This window comes from Gambusia affinis, linkage group LG22, assembly GCF_019740435.1.
Source record: "Gambusia affinis linkage group LG22, SWU_Gaff_1.0, whole genome shotgun sequence".
In the NCBI taxonomy this organism is placed as follows: domain Eukaryota; kingdom Metazoa; phylum Chordata; class Actinopteri; order Cyprinodontiformes; family Poeciliidae; genus Gambusia; species Gambusia affinis.
In genome coordinates, this window is record NC_057889.1 from 12,924,407 (window position 1) to 12,946,577 (window position 22,171).

The window sequence follows — 22,171 nt, forward strand, 5'->3', positions numbered from 1 at the left end:
GTTCGACATACAAAGCAACAAAACAACCCTGCATAACAAAACAAGAGCCCTTCGTGACCTACAAGATACAGAGCTGCTGGAGACAATTTGTACAACCTATGTCCCCAAAAAAGCAACTGTTATTCCCACTGGTTTTATTTTTATTTATTTTTCCAAAAAATAAATTCACAGCAGTGCTTTCAGTAAACAATTTTGTAACAAATCTGTGGTTATTTGAACAAAAGAAGGAAAGAAAGAAAGAAAGAAAGAAAGAAAGAAAGAAAGAAAGAAAGAAAGAAAGAAAGAAAGAAAGAAAGAAAGAAAGAAAGAAAGAAAGAAAGAAAGAAAGAAAGAAAGAAAGAAAGAAAGAAAGAAAGAAAGAAAGAAAGACAGGCAGAAGGAAAGTAAGGAAAAATAATAAAAGAAAGAAACAAACAAATAAATAAATAAATAAATAAAAATCTGTATTAGACAGGCTACCTACCAACAAATGCATCATGTCTCCCCTGTTTGAACTTAGCAGTTATTTTACTTTTTAGTGACAAATCACGTTATCTTAATCACCTGTGAATTAAAAAAATACAAACATCCAACTTAATACTAAAAGCAACACTGGAATTGCATAAATATTATTTCAGGAACACTTTTTTACCATGTCTTCTTACTTAATCATAATGTTTCTAGGAAATGTTTTGTCCAGGTTCTTTTTCTTCCAGTTTTCTAATATGAAGCAATTCTCACTGGTTGAGAAATTCAACGATGGACAGGAAATATTTTAAATCTTTTTGTATTTATTATGCTTGTGTTATAAAGGTGATTGTTGATGCAACTCTTTGGATCTTTTTACATCTCTGTATGTCTGTCAAAACATCTATTTCTTTGAGGAAGCAGAGACTGAAGAATGTGGATCATAATTGGTATGCAAGTTGAAAAACTGAAGAAATGCATTATGATACAGCCAACAAGTTTAAAAACATATAAATGGTATTGTTTCTTTTTTCTTTTTTCCTCAATCTGCAGTATTGTAGCACCAGACTGAGACTGGACGGTATTCCACATCTGGAACATTAATCATGATCAGGACATTTGTACTTTTAAGCAAAGACATTTTCTGAACCTTTTGCTGGTCTGTTCTTTTTTTATTTGCACTCCCTCCTCCTGTGACTACATAAAGATCATTTTTAAATAACAAAGCTTCTGTCAAATGTAAACAATCTGAGCTTCTTCTCTCCCATTAGAATCTTCTTTCCTCTGTGCTCAGCTGTTTTTGCTCATTCATGTGTAAATAATAAACTCATAATTACTGCCAATCGCTGCAAGAGCTAGTGGCCTATTAAAAAAAATGCACACGTGACTTACATGTGCACAAATGCCTGCAAGTAAAACAAAAGTGCTACTTCTGACTATCTGCCAGATGCACATAAAAAATACAAAAGCTAATTCGCTGATTACAAGTGTGTGTCTGTGTAAATCTTCTTCTATGTGTGTGAAGTAGAGAGATTATTTGTGATATCAGCTTTCGATGCCAAAGTTTCCGGAAAGCCGTCATAAATCCGACCCAGATTCTGTTTACATGAGGAAATGGGAAGATCTGCTATCTCTCCTGCTTTACTGTGTGTGGCTCCAACATTCTCAAACACAATTACATATAAACACAAAAAAGGCACCAACCAAAGCTGTAATCACACACAAAAGGCAATATGCAGGCAGTATGTTGGAACAGGTTCTAGTCTATTATTTTTAAAATATCAAACAATTTAATTTTGATTCAGGTATTTGACTCAAAATGTAACAAATGCAGTGTTTTAATTAAACCATTTGAACCAAAACAGTGTGGATCACTGAACAGAGACAAACCAAAACAAAACAAACAACAACAACAAAAAAACTTGGGATTTGTGAGTCAAGGCATGGGAGAAAACAAGCATTAAAATGTTAGGCACAAAATGTCATTCTTTTTTTTGGAAATCTGCACTTGCGATTTTAAGAGAAATTATTTTATTTCATTTCTCAACAATAGCTTGAAATGTTCAAATATTAGGTACATTAGAAAACCTTACAATTCATATGAGTAATTCAACAATAACTTGACATTATTTTAACAAAAGTTAAAAGAAGACACAAACATACAAACCAAATGAACAATAATAGGGTTTTATTTAATTATAATAAAAGTAGATTCTCTAAAACTCCTTTGCAGGAAACACACACGCCAACCCATTTTCTTGTGATTCATCAGCCTAAACCGAAGTTTCCGTTGAGTATGCTACCATACCTGATGTGAAAATTGAAGAAAGATGTTCTGTTCACCAGGATACTCTATAATTTGCTGCTGTTAAGTGACAAGTCCTCTTCATCACGCATGAGCAACCCAGAAATTAAAAGTAAAGGGAAAAAGATTCATGTAATTGGGCGTAATTACTGCCAACTCTTCTGACGAAGCAGAACCTTTGCTGCTAGGGAGGTCAAACATATTTAAATGCAAATGTACGCTGCTGCCAACAAGTATAATTTTTGAGTCTAATTTTGCTCTCTGTCTGGACTTTATATTGCCTGACGAGTAAAGACCTGCCCAAGGAGATTAGGACGTCCCTCAATTAATGACGTTAATTCAGTGTCTCACTGTCAAACCTTGCCCACAAATTTCATTTTTGCACACTTTTCCTTATTTGAGGCCAATCACCCATGGAAGGGAAGTTTGTGTTCAAAGTAAAACAATCTGAACATACAGACTATACATCCGGTTGTCCTGTTCTGTTCTGTTTTGTTTGTTTGTTTGTTTCATTAATAGGATATATAATTATAAAGGCTGTTTATCTTGTTTTCCTACTTGTTGCTTGTAGCACTACCACAATTCACACTTACATAAGGAGCTTTCATGCAAGGTTTTGTCTGTTGATTGCTACACTGTTAAAAAAAAAAAAATCATCTCTAATTTATGGTAAAATAGCAGCAGTGTCGAGTAGCCTATCTTTACCTAGGGAGTAGTAGGAGCTGTGGTGATATTTGCTGCAGTTGGAAAATGCTGGAAGTAATAGACCAACCATCAACCCAAGGATGTAACTACAGCCTCCATCTGTCTCTCTGTCTATTAGAACTAACACAATTATTTATAGCATGGTTGCTGTTTTTTTTATTTGCATGCCTTGCTTACATGTGTGTGTTTATACTGGACATGGTTTCAAACTGATGACCATATTTTCTGAGTTGTTTTGCTTTTTGGAGATTTCCATATGCTCTCTTTCATTTCATTGTAGTTTACTCTGTTGTCCCTTAAACATTCCTGCAAGTTCTGATGTTGTTTTCAAGTGTGCTCCGCTGATTTGACCATCTTCACCACTGTTATGACCACAGCCATTTTTACCTGTAGGGGTGAATTCGCAATTTGAGATGCAACAGAAAGCTCCTATATATCTCAACTACACGTTACAATTAAGGGCTTACATGTGTTATTTTTTTCACCCACACTTGTTTTATATCCATGCCCTCCATTTCACATGAGAGTGTTTTAATTTACAAAAAAAACCCTTTTTTTTTATTAATACAACTTTCTATTCTGTGCAGGACTCATTTTTCTGACATTGCAGTAGAAATCTGAATAAGACTAAGAAACTCACATCTAAAAATTTTATAAGTTCTTCTGACACGTAATCATAGAAATCCATAAACACAGCCATGAAAAAAAAAAGCTGTATGTGTTTCATTACAGAAGGTACAAGCACAACTTTTATTCCACTGGCTTTTGTCACATACACAACAAGGCATAAGCGCACATATATTCATGCATTCCCCACCACAAACACCACAAAAGACAATATCTCCTGGGATATTAGAGAGGAGCAGATGATCCTACACGGCTGAAATTGTTGTCAGCTAGAGGCATCAGTAATGAAATTGCATATGCATACAGTAGCACAGGCCACAGGCTGTGTGAACCGACAGCAAAACAGTACAAGACAAGACAGGCGCCACACGCCAAAGAAAAATCACAGTAAGAATGAAAGCTGAGGCTCAGAGGGACAGCACATGTGGAGGGACATAAAACATTTGAAATTCCCTGAAAAACACGAGTGTTCATGCAGAGAAATTCAAAGATGTTTCCAAACTTCAAAAAGAAAAACGAAACGTGCAACCGCAAAGCACGGAATTGTAGATAGAAGATGTAACGAGGCTGCAAACACATGCAGAAGATAAGGAAGTGAAAGCAGTCAGTAGTTTCTGGATCAAAGCTACATAAAATAATTTTAACAATCCAGACTTATTGAAAGCTTAATGAGATGTTGCAATATTCAAACAGCTTTCAATGTCCAACTCGGCTTGTGTTCAAAGCTGAACTCCAAAGTAAAAGCAAAGAATACAAATTTAATTTACTAAGGCATTCAGACAAACTATAGAGTTAAGCCAGGCAGTAGTTAATTGAAAAAATAAAAAATAAAACAAACAAAAACAAACAAAAAAACACTGGAAGACATAATGCAAATGTACAAAAAGTAAAAGATACTTACGCACATGGCACTACAGTGGAATGGGGGGAAAACCTGATCACATAAACTTACATACAGATTGATCTCCTAAATCCATAATGTAAAGTTTTAATTTCCTCCTCAGCAGACAACCACTAGACCTCCTCTGAATAATACATTCATAAATGTCTTTACAAAAGTGATGGACTCTATTTTCTATCTACAACAAGGAAAAAATAAGTTGTACCAGAACAAAAAATACTAAAGCAAATAGAAGATGAAACAGATCCACCCCATGGCAAGATTTGCCACCGCAAACTTTACACATTGTAAGCACATGCAATGTGTTGGCACAATAGCCGTTTATTCATTTAACAAATAGTCCTCAGAAGTGCTTGGTAGACACACACACACACGACCACACAAACCTCAGACTTTTTCCATATGCAGTACTTTGGGATGACATCCCATTACTTAACCAGCAGTGGCTGCAGAACGTGATCACTCAGGCAACTCCCACAAATGTTAAGTGCAGAGCTTTGACATCCTGGGGTGGTGCAGTTCCACCCCTAAGAGAGGAGAGGTGGGATTGATACTGTTTGACTCTGCATTGAGCCTCCCACCAAGGATGACAAGCCTCCTCCTTCTGAGAATGAACACCGTTGACTCTTACATTCACTAAAGGATTTTAGGCATATATTTAGTTCTGATGCTCATCCTAAAAATGCACTTTCCTTTGACATGTGGCACTGTCAATGCAGACATTGACAGGATTTCCACAGATGTAACCTTTATTGCTAAGAAGATCTGTTTCTTGGCAATACAAAGAAATAATCACCCAAACAGAATCAGACAAAAAAAACATAATGGCTCAAAGACAATATTTTTAGAAGTCCAAAATATTGATTGATTAGATTTAAGAATGTTTATCCCTTTAAAAGCCTTAAAATACATTCTTTACAACAGTGAGTTTATCAATACATAATGGGCGCAGACAGTTCGACTTAAAACATTTCTTTTCCTTCATTTCTCACTTCTAATGTTCACCTGTCACAAGTCAGAGAATATGGTTGCTCTCTTGAAAATGAGAATTGGTTCCTCAACGAGATTTATTCCACATACAGAAAGATTAAAAAATATATTGAGGAAAAAAATATTCTTTCTCAATATTTTTGAAAATATTGAGAAAGAAAAGAAAACGTAGGGGCTGCACAGTGGCGCAGTTGGTAGAGCTGTTGCCTTGCAGCAAGAAGGATTTCTGCATGGAGTTTGCATGTTCCCCCTGTGCATGGTGGGTTCTCTCCGGGTTCACCGGCTTCCTCCCACAGTCCAAAAACATGACTGTCAGGTTAAATGGTCTCTCTAAATTCTCCCTAGGTGTGAGTGTGAGTGTGTGAATGGTTGTGTGTCCTGTATGTCTCTATGTTGCCCTGCGACAGACTGGCGACCTGTCCAGGGTGAACCCCGCCTCTCGCCCAGAACGTAGCTGGAGATAGACACCAGCAACCCTCCCGACCCCATTAGGGACAAGGGTGAACAGAAAATGGATGGATGGATGGATGGATGAATGAAGAAAATGTACACTTATGTTTTGCTAAGAGTGATTCAGCTCTTTTTTGACTTAGTTGGATGAGTGCAAATGGCATCTGCTCATCCATGAGGTGCTCTAATATGATTTCAATAAATGTCTATAACTTGACGAACTGCTCAAGCTACCCCAAAAAAGATATTTTATAATATTTATTGTCTGGGTAAATCTGGTTTCTCTGAGCTCATTTATTTTCTTGATTGAATTCATAGTCTGCCAGCTTCCCCCCTTTCACACATTCAACAAAGGCTGCCTCAAACAGAGGGAAAGAGAAGGTATGCAAAAAAAAAAAAGACTTGACGGCAAAAGGAAATAATTGAGAACTTGGGGGATTTTGTGTGAAATCGCTAATGAGTTATTTTAAAAAAGAAAAGCAGAGATTTGTCAGTGAAGTTAGTAAATATTGGAAGCGTAAGGGGAAAAGAAAAAGGGAAAGTACAGTCAGACTAAAGCTCTCCCAGCTGCAGAAAATGGCTGACTTTTTTAAATTCAAAGCACATGGTATATCACAAGTTTATTAGAAATGTCATTGAGAGACGGCATTCACCAGCAGGAACCAGGCAGAGAGAGAAATGAAAAAGAAAAGGAAAGGAAGATGTGAATTGGTGGCAGCAGTAAATGTAGAAGGGCTGTTCAGAGTAAAACTGAGTAAAAGCAGAGCTTGGAATGGTGGAGAGAAAATTGGGATTTGACTCGGAAAGGGGATGAACCCCAAAAGAGAGAAAGAAGGAAAGCAGAGACAAAAATGTGTTCTTTTATCTGACAAGGGCACGAGGAAGACAGGAGACCACTCAAGACTTCATATTGAGGAAAACATCACAGACACAATTATGGAGAAAAAAACTTGTCATAAAAATATTGGTAAACCTGTACAAGAGTCTTCCACAATGTGTGTGTGGGCATGTTGGGAGTCTGCATGTAGCCTTCAGCGTTTTAATGGCTGATGTGACACAACCTGTGTCTACAATAAAAATGTGGAGGCACTTTATGTCTGACCTCCAACTGACTGAGGAGTCATTTTTCCTGGTGTTTTGCCCCATATTTCACTGCAAATTACATTGGAAGGTGAAGTAGCCCTTTTGAATCATTTTTGGCATGTTGTTAAAGAAAAGTTTGGGGATTTACTGCAGGGATTGTGTCGTGTGTTCCCCTTTCATGATGTAAAGGTTAAACATGCAGAATAAGAACTCATCCTCCTGCAGGTCATTGCATTTTAAATACACAAAAATTCTCTAGAATCTCTTACATATTTTTCTTAAATAAATCTGCAATTATGTGTGCTGATAACTGTGGCTCAAAGCAACATTAGGCTTAAACTTAATTTCATTCAAGCAATCACATTACACTGGTCTCACATTAAACAATTCTGTTTTATTCACCAAGATATGCTTGAATATGAGACATTAAACATATTCATTCCCTGAGTAAAAGATTTCCACCAGTTCCTTCTCTTGGGAAATTTCTTTTATGCTTGCGAATTTTTTAGTTTGCACTTGATTAGACACAGACAAAACACAATTACTAGTTAGTATCTGTTACTTTAGTCACATTACTAACTGTATAGATACGACCTTATATTGTTTTACATTTTAGAAATTTTATCAGTACTTCGTTGATTTATTGTCTGAATTTATAAAATGGGATTTAAAACATTGTCAAGTGGACACATGTCACACAATGTCCACTTTCTGAAAAGTATTTTCTTTCTATTGCTCTGCTTCTGTTAAATGTATATCAAGATATTTTGGAGTATAAAGAATATTTTCAGTTAAATTTCAACAAAACATTTTGCCAAACCTTTATACGATTGAATTTCTTCTTCTATTTTTTTTTATCAGGTTGATTATCCCAGTACTACTACTACTACAAAAATGTCACTGCTGTTTTGTAAGATTTATTGTGTATCTAATTACAGTGAGTGTGTTTGTTCTTAAGATAGATTCATTTTTCTTCAAGTTAAAGGTTGTTTTAAAAAAACAAACAAAAAAGTTACATGAGATTAAGGTACTACATGGAAAGAAGATTTTATTCGGAAGATTTTTATGCATCTTAACCAGGCCGTGTGAAAATAAATGTAGTTGAGAGAGTCATAAGACATCTCCACACCTTGTGACTTCCTCATAATTTAATTTCAAGCTTTGACCAACAAATGCATTCTTGCAGTTGCAGTAGAAATGAAAATGCACGGATGAGACCAGGTAGGCAGGTTATCAGCACCTTTCAGGAAGGTAGAGGATGAAACATCCCTCTGCCTTGTAGCCGTAGAGAACAAGTTCTTTTCAGCATATTCTCTGACCAGCACCTTTTTTGACTTTCTAATTAGCAAAAACAGCAGAACACAAAGGAGCAGCTGCACTAATTGCTTGCTGGCTCTTTTGCAGCCCATTATGTAACAGAAGCTGAATGTTCCCCTAAATCGAGGAACAATTAGGATGTTTTTTGTTTTTGTTTTTGCTTCAATTTGATAATTTTCTCCCTATAGTTGAATAGTGAACATTTTTATGCCCCATTTTGTTCAGTTTCCTGCTCGCCTGATCTAGAAACAAAACAAAGGGAGAAAAATAAATAACCAATTTGATTACTAAAGGAAGTGAGAGCTGCGACAGCGATGCTGTGCTCTCCATTTTGAATCAGCAGCATTAGGTTTCTGAACCCCCACCTGCTGCTCTTGTCCACATCTGATCCCACCAGTTTGAGATCGGTTTATTACTCCCACCCCCAGTGAGTTTTGTGTGTGTGTTTAGGCTTACATAAAAGCTGTAGTGAAACATCATAGGCTATAATGGCAGCAGTTATTAAACTTTGCGATTTGACAGGAACATGTGCCTGTCTTTTCCATTAACATGAAAAACAATGAAGGAAGTGACGCTTACTGCCACATTATGGAGAAGAAAATGGGGTCCTGAACTGACCTAAGCTGGTGGAAGCAATTTTGAAAACTTGAACTTAAAACCTTGTGATGTTATTGAACTCCATGGCCCTGCAGTAACTCCAATGTCAAGTCTGTTAGAAGTGGTTGGCAGACTTTGGAAGATTTACTGCTTTTTTGTAATATGCTGCTGTTTCTGTTTGCCTGAGTCTTGGGTGCTCCCTACACTTTCTTTTCTGCTTGTCTGAAGTTTAAAAATCCAAGTAACCTGACCTAACCTTAATCCGTTTTATCTTCTATGCAGTCTTCCAGTATCAAAGGTCAATTCGACCCACAGAGGTCAAAGCAGCTCAGGTCAGAGTCAAACAAATTTGAAGCTTTTCCAAACCCCTGATCTTCCCTGTGCATGTGTGCAAAGCTTGGAAAAAATTCATTTCACATACACTGCACTGCCTTGGCTTAACTTCTCAAGACAGCTGAAAAAGAAAAACATTTACCAAGGAATATATTGATACTAAATTGATATTTTAGTTGTAATCAGACAACAAAGAATTTTCTCCTTGTTTAACCCAGATAATGTCATGTTTTAGAAACATGTAATCATGGAAATAAATGGAATATTTTGACCTAAATTGCATTTTGAAGACATAATGAAACCATATTTACACTCTTGTACCATTCTAATGATTTTGTTGCATTTTATAACACTCAGATGTTTCCACATGTTTGACAACACCCTACTAGTAAGGTGTTTCTAAATTTACAACAACCGAATAATACATAAAACCTCCTCTTTTAATAAACAAAGCAAAATTCTGACAAGTTATTCTATCATTCTTTTAACTGAAAATTACATAAAGTAAACTTAAATTTAGCTTTTAACCAAGGTATATTTCAATTTATTTAATTTCACAAAACGCGCTCGTCTCTTAACACCAAATGAATTATTGTTCATAAAACATAAGCTCTTTTGAAATACTACTTATCTGCTTAGAGACGAGAAATATACAATTGGTCAATTTTGCAAAAGCAAAAATCAAATGTTTGCTTCGTGGAACTCCGTTACCAGAAAACACACTCATCTCTTAGCAACAGATTAACAATAAATATTGCTATTGTTCAAAAAACTAAATTTGGCAGAAAAGTGAAGATGTTTTTTGTTTTTGTTTTTGTTTTTTCCATTGGTGGTAAATACATTATAAAACAGACATTCAACACAAAAGTACAATATCTGTAGAGCCACCTGAAGACAAGGGATACCCTTACAGTCTAATAGATTTAGGTAATTTCTGCAAAGTAGAATGGGTACAGATTGTCTAATCAAAACATGGAATGCTGAAAGACATAACATCATATGTTAAGATCATGTACAATATGTTGTGTTGTACAAACTGAATGTTGTGTCACTAATGGAAAAAGTTTGAAATTATTCTTTATGGTATCAATACTTTAGCTCACAACAGTCTTGGTTTTAAATATGGACATGTACACTTTTGGGATTCGCTGCATGAGTTTCACTGTGTCTTATTTGTGTCAACGTGTTATCAAATCACAATTAAGACTTAAAAAGGAAGCTCACTTCTGGGGTATTTCTTTTTTTCTTTAAAAAAAAAAAACAGATGGTATATCATCTCTTTTTCTTGGAGTCCAAACTGAGCACTAAATGCAAAATATAAAGGTGTGCAGAAACACATAAAGACTGGAGAAACCTTGAGCCAACACAGGTTTGGCTCCTAAATTTACCACCTCATTAGCTGTGAAACTGGAATTTCATTAGTGTGAGCCTCATGACATATTACTGGGCCGATATGGGGGCCGTGGGTCTGAGATTGAATCATAACCTATCTTAACTTTGCCACAGCGTTATACAGGTAATTCCCCAACATTGGCCTGCATTTAATTTATCATCGAGTGCTGCTGTGTCAAAGCTCAAAGATATGAGCTCAGGATATGGCTATATGTGTGCATGTTCTCTAGGGATGCTAGGAACTTACCTTTAGCAGATTATAATACCATGATTTAAACCTCTAACATGCTGCATGTTCGTCTTTGTCATTCTTTTCACTCATCATGTATACACACCCCCACGCAATAATCAGGTCAAGGCAGCAGCCGTAGGTGGTAAAGTTCAACAAGGCTATTTGACAGAAGTTTAGAATACCAAGTCCAGACTACATAGGAGATAGTCAAATGTTGAATCTACCCCGTCTCTTGAAAATCACTGATATATTCAGTCATACTCAGGTGGAAAAGATGACATGTGAAGGCTTCTGCGCATTCTGCAAAGAAATGAAACATTTTCAAGGCCAGATTCAGCAAGGTGAAATTTGTTCTTGCAAGCGTGTAGCAACGTGAATGGCTGAATCTGGCAGTAAAGCAATTTTCAGAAAACAAAGTGACATTTTAAAACCAAAAGAGCTATTTTGAAGGTGTGGTAGCATTTGTCTTGAGACGTGTGACAAGCATCACAGCCTTAAAAATACAGAAATTTGGGAAAGTACGTCAAGAGAGAATTAGTGTCAGGTGACATCAGTCATCTATCTTATCACCACTGCTCGTACATTTCTGGAAAAAGGGCTGCATCTCCTGCAGAGAACTGCTGGCCACAAAAATTTCTCCCTGTGGGAAATAAGCAGCCTCGCACAGGAGAGGCAGAATCTGAACAAGAGAACAAACAGCACTCAAATAAATGAAGTTAACCTGAGAAAAGATAAGGTTTTTAACACCCTAGTGTCCTTGTTTCAAAACGATGACAGCGTATTTACAGTAAAAATAGATAGTATATGCTGTTAATAACAGAAAACAGTGTTTTCCCAATCTCTTTCTCTGAGCTCTACATTCTATATGTGGAGAAACAAAAACTGGGCAGGAAGGATCCGGCCTGCTCATCTCTGATATAAAACTTACACTGCAGTACATATTTATTTTTAAGTATTCTTCTCTACCTGATGTCAACATAGATTGGTTCTATCATAAATATATTTTTTTCTTCAATATTTAAAATGTAGTTTGTTTTTCTTTTTTCAAAGATTGAGCAAGTGGTAGCTGTTAAGACCAAATTGTAAAGCTAAAATGAGCTTTTCTTAAACAGGCAAACATGCATTGGTTAAAACGGCAAAGGAGGATAATCATGGCTAAGGCCATTGTTCTCAAAGCGTTAATTGTTTTAACCTTTACTTATCAGGGTGAGGTTTGCTTACACACACTGCTACACGCAGGAGCTGCCAGCTGGAAGCCGCTCCCTGTCATTCTCAAAGCAATTAGCTGCTCTGCTAGGGCTTTTGATGGTGCGGCGTGGGGCTCAAGAGCGATTTGGCTCTCTAAGTTCAAGGTTCATCTTTCATCTTCTAATTCATATCACAGTTATGTGATATGACCACATTTTAATTTTGTACAGTTCTGATGTTTTGGCTATGCTTTTTGTACTAGAGCATTAATTGAATACTTTCCCTCTTTATTGTTAAAATAGAAGTAGTTCATTCAATGTTATTATATATTTTTTTTATTACTGGAAAACATTTCACAGCTGTTGCATCAGGACCTTGCATTTTAAGCCAGTGTGTTCAAGTTGTACACATGTTAAATTTATGTTTGACTGGTAAGAATACACGTCTCTTCAAATAATAGACTAGGCAGAGGCGGAACCAAAGAAAAGTAACTGTTGCTTTCCAAAGGTTGCAAATGTATTTCACAGCGTGTACAGAGTACAAGAGCAAAGGAAGTCATAAAAAAAAAATTGTATTCAAGAAAATGACCTCTGTTTGCCTCTCCTGATGCTACTCCCCTTCTCACAGCAATGAAAAGCACAGACATTCACATACACGTGCTGCTACGCATGGCCGACTGGTGTTGCTGATGTTGGCACATTTGTGCTATGGGACAAGAGCTGCTTCATTGGCACTGATTACAGCTTTATCTCTCGCCTGAAAACATCAGCCAACATCACGCCGCATACCAATGGACCAGACCAGGCACAGACACGGGAGGGAGGAGAAGGGTTAGTTATATTCATTTCAGCTCATGAGGGCAAAATGCCAAAGCACTTCACATCAATACCTCCTGTGATATGTATGCATTAAATTCCTCACTCTGAGAGCCAGGTGTCTACTGTTGTTGAATATTGATTTAAGCTGAACCTCTTCAGAGGAAAATTATGTATTTTGGATGAAATTGGTAAGTCTATGAATGAATGAGTGTAATAAAACAAAGTTAAGGAAATTACAAAATGTAAAATTTTTGCGAGAAAGATATTTGAGTTCAGTTTTTAGATTAATCATTTTAATCTGGTTTTATTGACAGTCATTCCTCTTTAGACATTTTCTTATGTTTAAGATGTTTCAGTTTTCTCAGGCATCTTGGCATTCATCTGATTTTTCATTTAAACAAAACAAGTGCTTCAGATATATGAAATGCATTTCTTGCTGTAAGCTTTACTTCACATGACAACACAGAATTCTCTCTGTTGCAGTGTGTCAGATATTCACACACCTTCACAGAAAGATGTGTGCACAATAAAGACATGTGAAACCGCTGAGAGTTACCAGCAGGGAGTTATATCATTCTGGTGCAGCTTTAATATATTAAAAATATTTAACATATTAAATGTTTGCTGATTAGCATAAGAAAAAGTGACAAGTGCTGTTTGATATCCTGTATCTGTTGGAAGATATGACTTTGTCACTGTTCTATAAATAATTCTAAAGATAATATAACAAAATTCAGATGAAAATTTTCAATTTCTACTTTTTATATGTTTAATCCTATATGTTTTTGTTTATCCCATTACGGAGAGTCTTTAGAGAGTCAATAGTCATTTTGTGATCCATCGTTCCCTTCTGTCAACAATCGCATAAAGTAGTCCAGAGGCTTTTCTGAAGCTAGTCTTAAAAAGCAGACATACAAATAAATAATATCGTAATGCAGGTTGTTGAGCCACAATCTTCTGTTAACTCACTCGATTTTTGCAGAAATGTTTATGACTGCCGTATATGTAGTGATAGTTTTACTGGCTTTATTACAAAAAGACATAATGGAGCATTTCTACTTTTATGCGTGGAGAGTTTCTCAAATGAAACAACTCTTTTTATAAAAAAGAACTGCCTAAAAGGTGGAGCAGAGTTGAATCAGTAAAGCTTAGCATTCAGGGCCACGTCGATGGGCTTCACATGTGTCAAATGACGGCTTTCTGAATGAGTCACAACCCACAGTCTGAGGAAGGCTGATAAGACCTGATTGAAGACACTGCCTTTCAGTGGGACACAAAGCTGGAACGAAACACGGGACTCAAGCATAGACAAACTTCAATAGACATCCAACTCAAGAGGTATCAGAAAAATCAAGACAAGTCGTGTAAAAATAACACTGTTGTAAAATTGGGGAAAATTTTAAATCATGGAATGAGCACAAGATTCATGATGCAAAACACAGGAACCCCAGACATATTTCATGCGGTAATCATTGTACACAAACAGCCAGGGTAAAACAAAGGAAGCAATAAATCATGGCAGAAGTATTGGTTTTGTTTGGAGAAACATGGTGGAAGATTTCTGGAACCAATCTTACACAAAACACTTTTTTGCCAATTCAATCCTTCAGACTGGCTACAGAATTGTTTCACAACCAAACTATTCCAAATGTCTTCCCCTGCAGACTCACGAGGGACAGATTGATGCCATATGTGGCAGGTTGGATGTAAACCAGGCCAGTAAACAGACTTGAATGGAAACGTGTTGCTGCAAGTGTCTGCTAAAGCTGTTATGATCCAAAACATCAAATTTATGGTGACAAGTTTTTACCATCTCCAAACCCTGGACCAACCCCATTGGCAATTTTAACTCGGAGTGAGACACAGCATTTCTAAATGTCCCTCATTCTCATGCTTGGAAAAACAGATGCTTGGACACGATGCGTAGCATTTTCTGTTTATAGCACGATTCATATGCTGGGGAGGCTCGATTGATTTCCATCAGGAATTGTATTGATCTAGTTGTTTATGCTGTAATTTGGGCCAATGTTCAACGTTTTATGAAAGTCAAACAAAACAAAAAGGAAATCTTTTGGCATATTGTTGGAAAATTAAGATGGCAATAAAAATAAAAAAAAGAACACCGTAAGACTAACAAACAAATGATGTGTTCTGTTAAAATATGCAAGCCTGTGTGTAAAATGAGTAAGCAGACTGACTTTCCACAAATACATGTGAATGAATCTACCTATGTTTATGCAACGGTGAAATACATTAGAAATAAATGATCACTTCTGTTTAACAGCTTTGCTTTCACTGTTTATGTTGTTTAATCACATGATGGTGTCTGCACATTAGCTGCTGGTTCCCCTCTGTGTTTGTTTCTGTTCTCACTTTATTATCAAGGTTGGAGTTTAACCTCAATATCATAACAGAGTTTATACAAGAATCCCAGAGCTGAATTTACTACTTTTTACTACCTTTTTAAATCCTCTACAATATTTTTACCACCAACACAAAATCGAGCCGATTTCGCGCCGATTTCCTCAATTTTGGAAGATTGGTGATTTATGTGAAGTCAATCTCATTCTCTGACCTTTTCTACTTCAGCAAACGTTTAAAAATTAGCCACTTTCATCTTCTGCTCTGCAGAGAGAGGTTTGACTACCAGACCGACCTACCAGGTCATGTCTGAAAGCTTGTATTTATCAGTAGTGACCCCACTGTTCCCAACTCAGAGACTTTCTTCCTTTAATGAGCGACATTTCAATAAAAAAAAAAAAAAAAAAAAACGGCACTGGCTAAAATTGAAATCAAAAATTGATAATCTACGAAAATTTTGTTTTTAATCAGTGTAAAAACTAATCACTTCATTATAATTCCAATTCACGTTTCAACAAGTAGAACTCTGTTTCCTGAATTATTACATGCAGATCCACAGGGCAAAACATAACTTACAGCAACCGTCAGCCAAAATGTTACACTGGTCCTCTAGCATTTACATAATAGTCCATGTCACAGAGGAAAAACGCAGAGCAATATTTGATGCTGCTGTATTGTTTTGTTGGCACATAGCCAGGCTGTTCTGCTGACTGTTATGTTTGGATCCTCACCAAATAGATCACAGAGTCACTCTATACACCGAGCAATCGGCTCCAACAGCTCTGAAATCACTGTGGCCAAGTGCAGTAATATTTCTGTCTGACACTGCTTGGCGGCTGACCCTGCTCTTTGACCTCCACGCAAAAAGATACAAGCAGGAGGATTATTTTTTCCTGCCGGGATCAATAGAGTATCACAAAAAAGAGCTTACAGTGGAATTTCGTGTTACCTATGGGGGTTCTATAGAGGAAACCCAGAGGAAACCGAGTCTTTTTCTTATGATAATAGCCTAAAATTTCCACTTGCATAAAACATTTTTACAACAATGAGATTATGCAGCTCTCAGAGATTTGCATTCCATGTGTTCTTCAGTGGAGGGAGCTCAAACACAAAACAGGTACACACAAAGAGCAGAAAATCTGTCTTCTGTGCTCTATTTTACACCAAAGCAAAGAAAATACATGTGCTTGTGCCCCAAGGGTTTATAGCTATGCACTGTGCTATATTCTCTCAAAGTTCACACCGATACTGTGCCTATTCACTGTTCTTTTCATGAACTTTTTACATTCTCCCTTGTTAGAACCACAAACCAACTTTTCATTGAGATTAATGTGACAGAACAATACAATCTGAAGTGGTAGGAAAACGAATAATGTTTAACGGTTATCACAAAATTTTATACACCTTGAGACCAAAGTTGTTGAACATCCTTCTTCAAAGATGTACTCAAACTCTGTTAGAATGGATAAACATTTCAATTTGAACTCATGCAATATATTCAGTATTTTTTTACTTTGATTAGGTCATTCTACCACATGGATATTCTCAAGAAAATTTACTCCAACGTAGCTCTGACTGACTCATTTTACGGCCACTAACAGCATTTATGCACCATCATCTCTGATCAAACTCAGAAAAAAGTATCCCCACAGCATAATGCTGTCACCACCAACTTTCAGGATAGTATGCTAAGGGCGACCAAACATTTACTGTGAAGATCAAGTACCACAATTTTGATTGGACTGGGAAGCATTCTTAAAATGAAATGTTGAGTATAGATAGATAGATAGATAGATAGATAGATAGATAGATAGATAGATAGATAGATAGATAGATAGATAGATAGATAGATAGATAGATAGATAGATAGATAGATAGATAGATAGATAGATAGATAGATAGATAGATAGATAGATGAATAGATAGATAGATAGATAGATAGATAGATAGATAGATAGATAGATAGATAGATAGATAGATAGATAGATAGATAGATAGATAGATAGATAGATAGATAGATAGATAGATAGATAGATAGATAGATAGATAGATAGATAGATAGATAGATAGATTCTGCAGTATGAGAGGTTGCTGTTAAGCTGCAAGAACAAAAGAAAAGACAGACATGACATGCATTTTAAAATGTTTATTAGCCAACTTATTGGCTAATAAACATTTTTAACAGAAATGTCTGTTAATCTGACATTTCTGTCAGATTAACAGACATAAATGTTAATCTGTTAGGATATAAATCTGTAAATAACTGACTGATTGTATGGATGTGTGTGTCAGACAGTTTTATTTGCATTGCACAGTAGAGTGGATGATTTAGTTAGTAATTAGGGAATAAAGACATATCCAATTATTGGTGTTGTGAAATATCACTCTGTCTCAGTAGTTATTCCACCACTGTCTGCAACCTGCCTTATTACACCCAATATGATTAGCTAAGTGTGTGAGGAAACACTGAAAAGAAACTGCAGTAGAACTAAAAGGGAATAAGTTGAGTAGAAAGAGTGTATATTTGTGTGTGTCCAGGGAAGTTAGTATCCTCAAAGGTAACTAATTTCTGTTCATTGTAGATTACAGGTGGCAGGAGCACAGAGGAAGAGCTGTAGCCAAAGCCATTACTGACACAATGCGTGTGGGGCTGCCATGAAAAATCTTATTTACTACCCAGTGTGTTTCTCTCACTCTCAGTCGGAGTTAAAGTGCACTGATACACACAAAGGGCATCATACATCATAAATGAATCACACAGCCCTGCTTTTATGGTTGTAAAAAGGCAATCGGTCACATACATGCACTCCTGCTCTCAGGTTTGCAGCTGTAAACAAAAAGGAGGACATGCAAACGGCCCCATGGAAATCTGACTTTGTCCTTTTGGTCTGCGTGGGCACATGTGCAAGCACAATCATATCTCACTTAGTGGAAAAAGATTCCTGCTTGCTCTGCTTGTCATTGATGGAAACAAAGACCAGGGGCAGCTGAAAGCTGCTATCTCCAACCATCTGGGAGAGGAAGAAAAAAAAAAGACAGCAGCAACTCCTCACAGCTCTCCAGATGCTGCCAGAAGAAGAAGAAGAAGAAAAAAGATTAACAGATTTTGAAGACTGGGGTGTGAAGAGGAAATATTATCTTCATGGAGAGGGGTCTAATATAAATGCTAAGATGGCTATCTGCTGTGGGCAGTAGTGATGAAAAGAAAGACATCATTTCAGAGAAGATGGCATAAGTGAACTCACATTTATCTTGCAAAAAAAAAAAGTACTCAATATATTATGCATGCAAAAGTGAGTCACACACTGCAATGTGATGCACACTTCATTTCAACTTTATTTTGGTTCTCAGGCACAACATCAGTGGAGAGTAATATCACAGATTTTTGAACAAAGGACATCCTGCGGAGTCCTTTGTTTTCTTTCTTTCTTGCTGTCAGAAACACACCTGCAGGGCCCCTCCCTACACCAGCAACACAACCCTCGCATGGCGACAGATGTCAGTGAGTCTGCTGCCTTGTGAAAAAAATATTTACAGGCCACTCATGGGAAGTAGAAGATGGAAGCTGCTCGTGTGTCACAAAAATGCTGGCAGGTACAGGGCTGCTTGCTAACCACTTATTCGGTTTAACATTTGAAATTTCACCATGCTACAAACACAAACTTACACGTATTTCATTGGGATTTTATTTGATATACCAACACAAAGTTGTGCATAAGTGTATAAAAGGAATTTTTGCATTAGCATACATTTTATATTTCTTTCCAAAGACACACTTACTGCAACTGCAGCTCCAAAACTCTTTCAGGGTATATCTCTGTTGCCATTTTCTTCTTTGTTAATTAATTTTTTTTGTCTATCACAGGTTTTCCTCCAGGATATCCGTTTATTTTGCTCACTCCATCTTCTCATCAGCTCTTATGTCTCTGTGCAGACATAAAAAAAGTCTTAAACCATGTATGTTTTTCTTTTACTTTACAATCAAAATCTACTTTGCGTTGATCGATCCCAAGAAAAACTCTAAATTAAATTTTGGAAGTTTCTTGTTGTAACTTGTAAGAAATATCTATTTTAAAAAAAAGTTTAGCAGGTCAATATTTTGCAGCACACTATATTTACCAAGTGCTGTTTTATCTGCTTATTGTGAGATTATGTTGCATCGTATCTCGTCTGAACGGGAGTCCTCACTGACGTTGCGCGGGGACTCTGTTGATCATGAAGAATAGCACAGCTGACTGAAAACAAAAACACCACACCACAGTAACAGCCGTCTATCGCCGCCAGCCGCCTCTGAGCCCACCTGATTGGGTCTGATGACTGACTGGCAGACTCTCGGAGGGCTCTTATTGGTCCAGAGGTAACAGGACACCGTGAACGAGGTCCACTGAGGGCGGAGCGCGTCGGAGGAGGCGGAGCTCTCCGTGGTACTTAAATTGAGTTGGTGCCAGAAAGATGTGAAGTACGAGCTTCGCACTGCAGCCGGAGCGCCCGGTGCGTGCTGCAAACACTGAAGGAGAAGCGAGAGAAGAAAGAGGGGAAAGAAAGAGACAGAAGGAGAGCAGAGGACTGAGCAGCCCTCTGTACTCATGGATCATAAATATATCTAATCATTCGCCCTCGGGAGCGCACAGGTATCCTGTTTTATCCTGTTTTCTACGTTTATTGCTGTGCGTAAAGGTTGGCCTTTATTTAAAGTGGATCATAGTTTTTATGCTGCAGCTGCCTGTTTGTTTGGTTTTCTTACATTCCATCGGATGTAGTGATTTACGACTGAGTGTGAGGGAGCAAGGGGTTGTGGATCATTGATTGACTCAGTAATATGACACCTTTTACCCCCGTGCGCACTGATCCTTGCTCGTTTGGGGTGTTTTCTTAGAATAGCTGCAATCGATTTTGTGCGTAAAGCCATTGTTTTGTGAAAGGTGGTGTTTTCATGCTTTCCATGTTGTCAATTTCACTCACAGACACCGCAGTCCATGCCTCTGCCTTGCCGGGTCATTGATGGGAAACCAACTGGATCGGATCACCCACCTCAACTACAGCGAGCTGCCCACGGGGGATCCGTCCGGGCTGGAGAAGGACGAGCTTCGGGTCGGCGTCGCCTACTTCTTCTCTGACGAAGAGGAGGAGGTGGACGACCGCACTCCGTCCGACTGCGGCTTCACCAAGGACCACAGCCCGGCCGAGGAGGGACCCTTCTCGGTCAGTGAGGTGGAGTACTCGGCGTTCTGCTCCCAGGAATGCATCTTCTCCAAGCTGCGGGAAAACGAGGACCTGAACGTGTACTCGGCCAAAACTTTGCTGACTATGTGCAAGCCGGGGGATCTGCTGGAGCTGGTCGCCACCGCGCAAGCCCCCCACTGGGTCATTTACCAGCGTGACGACCAAGTTATTCACCTGCACAAGGGCGAAATCCGCAGGGACAGTCTGCTGGAGATCAGCAACGGTCGGCACGGAAGAATAGTCAACAATCGGTACCGATTCCGACCGCTTCCTCCAGACCTGGTGATGCAGAACGCTTCGGGACACCTAGGGCTGAGGAGCGAGGAGATTTGTTGGACCAACTCTGAAAGTTTCGCTGCCTGGTGCCGCTTCGGGAAACGGGAATTCAAAGGAGGCGGGGAGGCGCACTCTGCGGAGCAGCAGTATTTCCTCAAAGTGCACCTGTCCGGCAGCGGGGTGCACACTCTGGTCTTTCGGAGTCTGGAGGACATGATCCGCGAGCGGCGGAGAGTGGACGCCAGTGGAATTCTTAAAGAGCTCTCTTTGGTGACCGGAGACAAGGACTGATCAGGAATTCCGTTTGATATCCTCCACCTCCAGTCACCGAGGCGCATGGACGCACGCTTTACTGGCGCACACGTTAACAGGACCCTCACACATACCCATACAATTAAGTCCCGCCAGAAGCGTACAAATGAAAAAGGACCTGTTGTTTTGGGACCGTCGTTTAGTACGGACCCCGATGCACTGTGGATTTCTCAATAAAATGGAGAGTACTGAGAAACGAGGGAGCGCGGCCATATAAACAGACAACGCCCCGCATGGTTAGGACGCGTGCTGAGTGGCGCACACGATTTCTAATCAACCCCATTAATACAGAACAAGCAAAATCACCTTTACACGGCGCACACGACTCGGTTTGATTTCTTTGATTTCCGGGGAAAAAGAAAAAAAAGTGGATTCGGCTCCTTTCTTCTCTGCAGCAGCAGAGCAGAGGGAGGGGATGAGTGTAGATGGGATCTGGGGATGTCTCTCGGAGGTCTCCCTTCTATTTTTTTACTGTTAGCTTTACGACCAGAACAGACCCAACGACACGGACTCCAGCCACTTAATGATTCATAGACCTCTGAAAGCCTGAGCTGGTTGCAACAGTTGCCTACACAAAGCGTCTTGGCTTGACCAAGCTCCTCTTTTTGCCATATTGTTCTCTCCACAATGCTGTCATCTCGCTCACAGCACTGGATGTATGTGTAAATTGTATTCATACATTGGTTTTAAAATTTGAGTCCCTTATTTTTGTATTTAAGTTTAGTGGATTTATCTCTTTTTTTGGTTCAAATAAATGAAGGTTGAAATATGAAAAGAAAATTGACCTGGTCTATTAGGTCTTGTTTGGCTGCACACTCACACTCCCACATCAACAGTGTTACTCTCGTTTGTGCTCACACAAAGCTATGAAATATTCATGCTCGGATACCTCCTGACCTCTCTCAAACCAAACACACTTCACACATCTTTGTAGTAATCTGCATTAAGCAGAAAACATAAATCAGTAATCTTGCAGCTTATGCTGACTGCTTGCCATCAATTATTTAAAGGCATTTCATAACTCATGCTCTGATCTGTCTTAATTAGGATTTTTGCAGCCTCCCATGCATCCCAGTGCACATATTTGATATCACCAGAATGCACAAAATGTCAGT

The 22,171-nt window shown here is 38.2% G+C and overlaps 1 protein-coding gene across 1 annotated transcript; it reads left to right on the forward strand.

The window, feature by feature from the left end:
* Positions 1–19,594: 19,594 nt before the first annotated feature.
* On the forward strand, positions 19,595–21,892 carry lratd1 (LRAT domain containing 1). Its single transcript, XM_044106191.1, has 2 exons — positions 19,595–19,876; positions 20,210–21,892. Exon 2 carries the CDS (start codon positions 20,247–20,249, stop codon positions 21,033–21,035), a length of 789 nt encoding a protein of 262 aa, XP_043962126.1. The 5' UTR covers positions 19,595–19,876; positions 20,210–20,246; the 3' UTR covers positions 21,036–21,892.
* Positions 21,893–22,171: the final 279 nt, after the last annotated feature.

Excerpts from the sequence above, each read along its gene's own strand:
- lratd1 (XM_044106191.1), top strand. The coding sequence starts at position 20,247 with ATGGGAAACCAACTGGATCGGATCACCCACCTCAACTACAGCGAGCTG.